We start from the raw sequence: 10676 nt of genomic DNA, 5'->3' as shown, positions 1-10676 counted from the left end.
GATCGCCTTGTAATGTATATACTATATGAGTGTATGAATGAAGTTAATCTGACAGGATAAAGATTGTTATATCGATGATCGCAGAATTTAGAAGGATCTTTGAGTATTATCTTAGCTCTCCAGCCGCTTGTTCTATTCTCTCAGCAGTTATGCCGTATAGAATAGAGTTCTCCTCAGCTATTATGCCGTACAGAACATGTGACAAGTAATTAAAAAAGAAGACAAGTGTATTCCTTAAATCTAGAATTGAGTCTGTTTTATTAAATAAAATATTCCGGTATTTATACTGTGTAAAACTTAAATACTAACAATGTTTTATATTTCTTATATACTAGAAATAATTAATTGGTTACTTCTTTATCTTTAATATTTTAATATACAAAATAATTCTTTACTATTCTAACATATTTATAATAAGTGTTTAATTATATATCATATTTAATATTTTCATATTCGTATACCATATTTATATTCATAATAATTATATTACTCTTCCCTAAAGAATTTGGGTCATGCTAGTGCAACGACCACACATGCTTTATCACTTGGCTCGCGCATTATGTTACATACATATGTATTTGTAACTGTATGAGTCAAATGCATTCTAAATGTAACATGATCAAAGTTAAAGCGACAATTCGACAAAAATGTTTGTTTTGTCTACACAACAGATAATAAAAAGAAGGGCTTGTAAGGTATAAGTAAAATAATAAAAAGATAGAAACAGAATTTTCTTTACAGAACACTTACTAAAATCCTACCTGATGCGCCAAAATGTTGTTGTTCCCCTATGGTAGATGAAATAAAACGCATTTTATTGATTGATTATTTGATCGTTGAGATACCGCCAGATGTACACGTGTTACGGATGTATACTGCTGCCAATAACTGCAATCTGCTGCTGTTGGCTATACGTCACGGTATGCGTGGGATGTGGTGTGTATTCTGCAGGCCGCATGCAACAACGTCGCTATTAACGCACAGTAGCTTTTCGTCTGGTTGTTTGTTTGGTTGTTTTGTTGTGGAGTGTGGCGAGCCGCTGCTCTGCTAAACACTCGAACTGGACCGCACTTCAAGCACCTTATGCTGAACCACGTATAGTTTTGTGAATAAATTTCGAGAATTGAACTTGCCTTTTGCTTTTTTGAATTTTTTCCCGTTCGCTTGTACGTGTGGCCATTCCTTTTGTTCTTAGTTTTGTTTTCTGATATTGGTATATTGTGCTGAAATCGCGTTGCAAGAGTAATTTTCGCGTTTAACTACCAAAACTGTACGTTTTATACTTATTTATGACATTTATTTATTCTTCGCACAAGTTAGAGAAACTTGAAAATTCCAAAGTTCTCAATAAATTTTTACGTTTAGTTTTCTTCGACACAAAATTAGCACACGCACAACACACTGTGTAAGTGTGTTTGTTTATTTTTAAACATAAGTGAAATGTTTATTGTTAAATAATTGTTATAAAGAAACATTACTTATTATTTTTGGGGGCTCAACCGTCGAGCAAAAAACCTTATTAAAATATTGTACAGTGATTCGCAAATTACGAATACATAAAATGTGCCTTCGAACGAAAATGTTGTAAAAACGTGTAAACATAAAATACGAAGGGCAATTAAGTTGATTGACAGTTGTCAAAAGTTCATCGAAAAACTTGCAAATATTGACACAAAGAAAAAACAAAGCCGCAAGCTGAAATAAATAAAAAGAGCGCGGCAGAAATAGGCGCGCAAAATGTTGCAAAGAAAGAGAAGCAAGAACAACAATATTACATACATTCGCAGGCGTTCAGAAGGAGATCATTCAGTGTGCCGCAATGAGCAGAAACAGCAGTTGAAGCAGGAAAACCACGAACATCAAGCGAATAAAGCGAACACAAAGGAATAATAAAAAATTTGCAACAGCTTATTCAACTGTTAACACAAAAAATTTAAGCAGCTGAAATCAAACGAGCTGAGCCTAAAATAGCAGTTAAAAATTTTGCAAAAATTATTTTAGACTTTGATGGAGAAACAGTGCCGATGAGTCATTGGTTTGACAATTTCGAGCGCAATGTCGATGCATAGGTATTAAATGAGAAATAGGAGTATGTACAGGCGCGCGGGAAAATGGTGAAGACAGCGCAATTATTTTTTGAATCTACGTGAATTAATACATATGACGAAATGAAAGAACCACTGTTAACTGAATTTGAAAAAACATTAAGTAGCGCTGAAGTACATAAGATGTTAAGTGAGCGGAAAAAGAAGAGAGAAGAAGGTTTCCACGAATATGTATTAAATATGAGAAAAACTGCTATTCTGGGTCATGTGGAAGTAGAATAAGTTATTCGATATATATAGTTGATGGTCTATATATCAAAAATGAATACAAATTTTGTTTGTATAGCTGTAAAACATATCAAGAACTCAGAGAGAAATATGAAATATTCGAACGGGTAGGAGAAATCAACAAACCTGAGAAGTAACAGTTTAATGGTAACAAGAAAGGCATTCGCAGTTTTACAATAACCCATTGCTTTAATTGTGGATCAGGTAATCATAAACGAGCAGATTGTAAAATAGAAACAAAATATTTTAAATGTAATGGAGCAGGACATATATCCAAAAATTGTCCAAATAATACAAGAGACGTACATGTTGTCATCAAAAAAGACCGAATTAAAAAAAATTAAATTGAACAATGTGGAAGTCTCGTTGATACAGGGGCAGATGTGTCAACTGTAAAAAACAGCATTTATAAAAAATTGGTGAATGTGGACATGCAAAAGTGTCAATCGTGGTCTGGGTAAAAGAAATATTACGCCATTGGGTATTGTTACGGGCTTGGTTAAGGTTGATGATGATGAAGTTCAACAAAGTTTTGACGTGTTGTCAGATGATAAAATAGAGTACGACGCTTTGCTTGGTTTTGATTTTGCCTCCAAGTTTTGTGATACACTAAGGTTGATGATGATGAAGTTCAACAAAGTTTTGACGTGTTGTCAGATGATAAAATAGAGTACGACGCTTTGCTTGGTTTTGATTTTGCCTCCAAGTTTTGTGATACACTGAACGCGAATGGGTTTACGCTTTCACAGTTATCGGAACAGCAAGAGTGTGCTGAAATAAATCAGATAAGTATGATGAAATTTAAAGAAACTGATATATACATATGTTTCTTCGCAGTTCAAGCCATTAATACAGTCATCAATAAAGGAGTGTCGACCAATCCAGGCAGAAGTTGAATGCCCTGTGGTAAATAATACACCTTATATATTATTGATCAATAGATACTTCGTTTATTTTTTTAATTAAAAAGTCTTACAAATTTAAATTTCAACAAAACACAAAAAACCACATGTACACAATGAAGAATCAAGAATACCAAAAAAAAGTGTGCACACAAAAAGGCGGTGTTTCAATGAATTTTGCTTTTTATAACAAATGTATAAAAAGCTGCAATCACAATGCAATCTGTAACAACGAATAATGTGTATTTCGGTTCACGAACATTCTGGGCGACCCTGGAACAGCGTTTCAGAATATAGTTAAACAACAATCTTCGTAATGGGTCGCGTTATCTCCCCGTGGGCAGTGTGAAGTTTTACAACTCGAACGAGCCCATCTGAACCAGGGTGTATTTCAGTTACCTTAGCCATAAGCCACTTTGCTGGTGGTATGTTCGATTCCTTAATGACCACTATGCTGCTCACAGCTATATTTGGTTGCCGACGAAACCATTTCGGACGGTTTTGTAGGGATGTTAAGTATTCCTGATGCTATGTACGCCAAAATCCTTGAACCATATTTTGTATGTGCTGCCAGTAGTCTAATTTGTTGACGTTTACATGACTTAGATCGTCTTCTGGCACCAACGTGTACAGACGACCAATTAAAAAAATGAGAACGAGAAAGATAATTAGTATCCGAGTCTGATGTAGCGCTTAGGGGACGAGAATTCACAACCGCTTCAATTTGTGTCAGCAAGGTATTCATCTGCTCAAACGTAAGCACTGCATTGCCAATTATGCGACGTAGACGTAACTTGACTAAATTGCACTGCCGATTCCCAGATTCCACCCCAATGTAGCGCATTTGGTGGAATAGAACTCCATCGGATTCCGTCTTCTGCTAAAGATGCGGAAATGATTTCGTTCTGAGACTGTGACATAATTGCTTTATGTATCTCGTTCAACACATGAGAAGCACCAAGAAAATTCCTTCCATTATCGCTAAAGATTGAAGAACACTTTCCACGACGGGACGTGAAACGGCGAAGTGCTGCTAAGACACAATTAGTACTTAGGTCAGTAGCGAGTTCGAGATGTATGGCAGATGCAACAAGGCAAACAAATAAGCAAATATACCCCTTAGAGGTACGTGCATTTTTTCCGTTATATAATTTCAGTGTGAAGAGTCCAGCGTAATCACACCCTATATTTTCAAAGGGATGTGCTTGTCGAACCCGCACTGCTTGTAGATCAGTCATGAACTGTTGTGTTGTTAGCTGGCGTTGACGAAAGCATTTAAGACATTTATGAGTTGATCTCCTTATTAAATTTCGTGCTCCAAAAATTCAGTAGTTCTGGCGAACGTGAACGAAAAGTGCAGACACTCCTGGATGAAGATTTTTCTGATGCTCATCCAGTAGGATTAACGTGGAAATTCTATGTTCCTTTGGGAGTATAATCGGATGACGGGTGTTCGTGTCTAATGTTGAATTCGTTATTCTTCCACCTACACGTAAAAGTCCGGTATCATCAATAAATGGGGTAAGTTTGATTAAGGTAGATCCTCTGTTAAGCTCCTCGTTATTTCTTAATCGTAGCAACTCTTCCTTGTAGCAGTTTTATGCGAGTCGTGAGCAAGTTATTAAAGCTTCACTTATTTCGTAAAAAGTAGATTGCTCACGGCCTTACTGAACATATCGGGGGTGCGTTTTTCTACGAAACCGTACGATGTATGATACAACTCGCAATAATTTCTTCCATGTTGAGACCCTTTCTACCAGCTCTTCTAAACTATTATCCCTCGCTACTTCCATAGAGACTAGGTTTATCTTCTTCTGAATATGCGAGGAAATTGTCATCGTTATTATATAAAGACTTACCAGTAGTTACGTTCTCTAGCCAGAGAGGCCCTTTCCACCAAAGGTCAAAGTCTAATAATTCGTGCGCCATCATGCCCCGAAGCGCGCAATCAGCTGGATTTTCCATAGATTTAACATGTTTCCAACTACTTCGGGGATGAGTATCTTATATTTCTGCTTTGCGATTCGCGACAAACGTTTTTAATTTAATTGGTGGTTGCGATAACCATGCTAAAACCACAGTAGAGACACACCAAGCCTTTACGTTGATTCCCTTGTGAGGCAAAGGTTTTGTTATTGAATTTAACAGTTTCGTTAATAAAAGAGCGCTACATAACTCTAGTCGCGGCAAAGAAATTTGTTTCAACGGCAACAAGAGATGTTTTGCAGCAACAAGAGATGTCCGCATATCCCCATCGTTATTCTTGAATCGACAATAAACGGCTGCAGAATATGCTTTTGTTGAAGCATCCGAAAATCCATGTAAGTCAATGTAATTAAGGGAGTTACACACCCACCTTGGCAATGACAATTTTGAAACATTATTTAAGTCTTCACGATGTTTTAGCCAAACTTCAGCGAGATTAGAAGGGAGATGGTCGTCCGATTTCAAAGTAGTGAGCTATAATTCTTGGAAAAAGATCTTGAATTGAACAGTAACAGTAGCAAGAAGGCCCAATGGATCAAAAATCCGTGATACGTCTGATAGTACTTGTTGCTTTCTAATTTTGGAATTCCATCTAAGCAAATCTTATATTCAACTACGTCCTGGCATGGCTTCCAATAGATACCCAAAACCTTCGTCATATCATCTAGTTCATCACTCAAAAAACATTGATCAGACTGATCATAAAAATTAGTTCGTCACGTTTTTTTTCTAGTTAACTCACGGACTGCGAACCAGTAATGACGTCGTCAACGTAAAAATCTTCAGGAATGGTTTTCGCAGCAAGAGGGTATTTTCTTTGGTGATCCTTTGCAAGCTGTTCGAGGACCCTCACAAGTATCAGATTTCAAGTATCTTGAAATGAGCCATCAAAAACAAGCATGTAAAAATTGTGGCCATCACAGGTAACAACCTCATTAGGCTTAAGTTCCCGCATGTGTCCCAAACGAGTATATTCACGCATGAACTCAATATATTGCTTAAGAAGGTGGCTGTCTCTAAGTAGACGACGTTCAACCGCATTAAATTTTAATGTAGCCCCCGAATTTGATACATTTTTCCCTGAATGGAAGCTTTACAATATATTTACCATCAGAGTGTCGTGCATGTGTTTCAAAAAAATGAGACGATACTACATTATTCATGGATGCCTGAACTGATGTCACCACCCATCCGAATATTGTTGATATAGCAATATGATTACCAGAAGAGTCGAAAATTTTGTTAAAAGTAAATATTTTCCAAACTTGGTCAACACCAAGCAAAATATCAATCAGTGATGAGGAATTTTTTTTTTCCTTGAGTTGCTTCATAGTAGGAGTATTAATTTGTGACGTAGGAATCGCTGATGTAATCCTTGTAATTGTTTATATTATAATGTTTTATTTATTTTTATAATGTAATTGTTTCACTTTATAAAAATGTAATAGTTTTACTTTATAATGTTATTGTTTCACTTTATAAAAATGAAAGACATGTCGTGTAGAGTGTTCTTAAGAAACTGACTTTATTAAATTTTTATTCTTATCTCTAACATAATTTTTTACAACTAATTTCCAATAGAATCATATGTATCGATTGTATTGGTTGATACTTAAATTTACTTACGTCTAATTGGTTAATCCAAATTATTTACATACTGGTCATTCTAGTCATATATATTTCACAGTGGCACACATCTGGTGACCAACTGTATTGAGGACAAATCATATTGCATGCATTATCGCTTGCAATATAATCTGTGAAATACTTAACACAAATTCATGTACTGAGCATGCCACTATCCAAATTGTCAAATGCATATTGGAATAATTAAATATGCATACAAATGTTTTGTCATATAGAAATAACAAAACAGACGAGTCAAATTTCTGACTCATAAATTATTTCATTACTGACAATTTGGGTTTTTCGGTCATGCTTGATATTTGAGAGTTTTAGGTTGGCGTGACACATTAAATACGTCACACAACGTATGGTTAATATGCCACTACACCCTCACCCTTTAAGAAAAAATTTTATTTTTGAATATTGAACAATAGTTAGACAGGAAAATTTTTTTAAAATATTTGTTTATGTATTTATATATTTTTTGAATTGACCAAGACCATAAGTAGTAATATAATAATTTCAGTTATCTTATCTGTGTGTATAATATTTTTTTTTGGAAATATATGTATATCATAAGTGTTGTCAAATTAGACAAATTGTAATTTAGTTTTATTTTCTCTATGAAATAAAAAAAATATATATAAATTTGAAATATTTATATATGTAAATATAAAATATTGACATTGTATTGATAATAATATTTTATCTTAATCTATATTTTAATTAGTATCTAGATAGCTTGAATTGAGTAATTTGTGTAGATTGTATAATTTGTTTAAAAATGTTTAAAATGTTTAGCAAATATATTTTTATTCTCTTTTGAATAATTTTGTATTATTTTTGTGTAAAGTCTTTGTTTCATTACCAATGCTTATTATGACATTACTGCCTTCTATATTTATTACTTTATATGGACCTGTATACGGGTTTGTACATTTTCACTTATTTTGTGACTTAATTAACACTTCGTCACCTATTTTCAAAATAATCGGCCAACTATTTTTCTTAGATATTTCTTTTCTTTTTGTTTTAGCTTCTATGCTAAATTTTCTTGCTTGTTCAATTGATAACCTAAGTCGCACTTTTAACTCATTTGCATAATCGTCTAAGTTGAATATTCCCTGTTTATTTTCTATGTTTTCATTAGGTAATGCTGGTAGTTTACCAAATACTAATTCATGCGGGGTACAACCTGTCTCAACGTGTGGAGCAGTATTATAGGCGAATGTATAGTAAGGTAACCATTCGTCCCAGTCGTCATCATAAGCAAAGTTTAGCAAATATTTGTTAAGTACCCTATGGTTTCTTTCTATTGTTCCTACCGTTTCATGGTGGTATGGGGTTGAAAAAAATTGTTTTATTCCTAAAATTTCTGTAACTTTAGCTAGCAATTCATTTACGAATTCTGTTCCTCTATCAGATTTTAAAATCTTAAAGGAGCCGAATTTCAGTATGAGTTGTTCTACTAAAATTTTAGCTATTGTTTTGGCTTCTTTGTTTATGATTGGATATGCAATTATGAATCGACTTAATTCAAATTGCATTGTTAATATATATCTGTAACCATTGGATGGTCGTAATGGTCCAACAGTATCGATTTCTACTGTTTCGAAGGTTGTACTCGGAGTTGAAGTAATTTGAAATTCCTCACGGTTTTGTCGGATTTGTTTGTTCCTTTGACATTTTTCACAAGTGGTTACATAGTTATGAACCATCTGTTTCATCTTTTTCCATGTGTATTTTTGCTTCAATTTGGTAACAGTTTTGCGAACTCCTAAATGTCCGCTATGAGGATTGTCATGATATTCCTCAATTAATCTGAATCTTGTCATGATGTCAGCTATGTTTACTGGTTTCTTGTATAACAATATTTTTAATTTTTGTCGACTTTTACTTTTCATTTCACGTTTCAACTTATTAAACATTTCTTTGAGAGTTTTGGGTTGGCGTGACACATTAAATACCGCACACAACGTATTGTGTGTGGTCATGGTTAATATGCCACTACATCCTTTTCAAAACATGAACACTTATATCTAGTGTTTGATTTCATATAGAGTGTACAACAGCCACGTGTAGTCTCGGCCTTAACAGAAGAAATTCCAGAAACAGCAATTCGAGAAGGTCCGACCGATATAAGGGCCCGAGCACATCGTTCCGAAATATAACTTAATTCCGACGCACTATCAAGAAGAACACGCCATGTAACGTATCTATTTTGAGTGTTGCGAACGTCAATAAGTGCTATTGGTAACAGGTACCTACTGCCTTGATGACAAGTTAGAATGGTTACTGTTGGCGAAGATTCCAGATAAGTAGTGGGATTCAAATATCTGGACGAGAAACATTAGCAACAGTTGACCATAGCTTGGCAGAGGATAATGCAGCAGAATTACATGTGTATGATGAATGTCCCGATCTGAGGCAATTGAAACATAGCGAGTGACTTTTCACAAAAACGCTCATCAATAGGCATCGATAGAAGTGCATTTCATTTAGGTATAACATACTGTGCTCAGTTGAATTACATTTGACACATTTTTGTAACCCTTCGTCGACAGAAATCAGAATCATTCTGATTTGTCCTGAGGTCATAAATTTTAATTAGATTTATATTGGGTCATTTTTAATTCTTCACAGGGAAAATCAAAAATTCGAAAAATTCAGAGATGAATGGCGAAGCATCCTCTTGACTTTCATGTATCCATTTGTGATGAGATTGAGGATCAACCTTCGATAATAACGTATCCACGCTGTACTGTAAGCAACTTTCGTAACTGGAATATGTTTGATAAGAGCAGCAGCTTCATCCTTCAATAGAGATTTCAAGTAGTGAAATTTTTGCGTAAAAGAAAGATTCTGCTTTGAGTCAATAGAGCTGGTGAATAAATCTCTAAATGATGGCCAATCTGTATGTTTTCCCGAGAATTGCGGAATGTTACTTTTAGGTAACTCAGTTTCCTGAAATGATGAAACATTAGAAGTGGATGAAATTAGTTTTAAAAATGATGCTTGCTGTTCCACTAGCTTATTCATGATATCATTACCACCTTCAGGTCGCACCTTTGGTGCAAGGCCACGTTTTAACGCAAGCATGCAACCCTGAGTGGACAAGTACTTCTTCTTATATGTAGCGAAATCGGAATCAGGGTCGATGTAATCAGAAACATTTCGAAACGCGTACATCTCGTCTGCTAAATATCTTTTAATTTGTCAGTCCTAGTTACATTTTCATCGTACGACATATTTTCTGGAGGACTGGTGCGTAAGCAAGTGCTCAAGTAATTGAGCCTTTAAGCCGTCCACGCACGTGCACTAACCTCATCATTTCCTGTAGCATAACGAAAAAGGGTTTAATGATTCAAATGTAATCCGACTCGAAGGACCAATTTTTGGTAAAGAATACACCTTATTTATTATTGATCAATAGATACTTAATTTATTTTTTCAAATAAAAAGTCTTACAAATTTAAATTTTAACAAAACACAAAAAACCACATATACACAATGAAGAACCAAGAATACCAAAAAAAAGTGTGCACACAAAAAGGTGGTGTTTCAAAGCATTTTGGTTTTTATAACAAATGTATAAAAAGGTGCGATCACAATGTAATCTGTAACAATGAATAATGTGTGTTTTGGTTCACGAACACCCTGTTTTACTTAAAATTGTCCCGAATACACAAATGAAACTATTTCATCATCAGCCAAGCCGTTATTCACCTACTGAATGTGAAGCAGTGAAAAAGCCAGTAGACGACTGGTTGAATGGGACTGGCTGTCCCATTGACCCATTTGTTGAAAAAAGACGTGATGTTCAAATTTG

General features: G+C 34.8%; 1 protein-coding gene across 1 annotated transcript; it reads left to right on the top strand.

The window, feature by feature from the left end:
* The first annotated feature begins 2669 nt into the window (after positions 1–2669).
* On the top strand, positions 2670–3229 carry LOC119665731. The gene is made up of 3 exons (XM_038074968.1): positions 2670–2837; positions 2948–3122; positions 3171–3229. Exons 1-3 carry the CDS (start codon positions 2757–2759, stop codon positions 3227–3229), a joined length of 315 nt encoding a protein of 104 aa, XP_037930896.1. The 5' UTR covers positions 2670–2756.
* The last annotated feature ends 7447 nt before the right edge of the window (positions 3230–10676 follow it).

The sequence above is a fragment of the Teleopsis dalmanni genome, chromosome 1 (genome assembly GCF_002237135.1).
Source record: "Teleopsis dalmanni isolate 2A chromosome 1, ASM223713v2, whole genome shotgun sequence".
Lineage (NCBI taxonomy): Eukaryota > Metazoa > Arthropoda > Insecta > Diptera > Diopsidae > Teleopsis > Teleopsis dalmanni.
The sequence above is the reverse complement of the archived record's forward strand: the minus strand, read 5'-3'. Positions and strand labels throughout refer to the sequence as shown.

Coding starts and splice junctions, on each gene's coding strand:
- LOC119665731 (XM_038074968.1), top strand. CDS start 2,757: ATGTGGACATGCAAAAGTGTCAATCGTGGTCTGGGTAAAAGAAATATT. Junction 2,838..2,947: donor TTGTTACGGGCTTGGTTAAG/GTTGATGATGAT, acceptor TGATACACTAAG/GTTGATGATGATGAAGTTCA. Junction 3,123..3,170: donor TGCTGAAATAAATCAGATAA/GTATGATGAAAT, acceptor GTTTCTTCGCAG/TTCAAGCCATTAATACAGTC.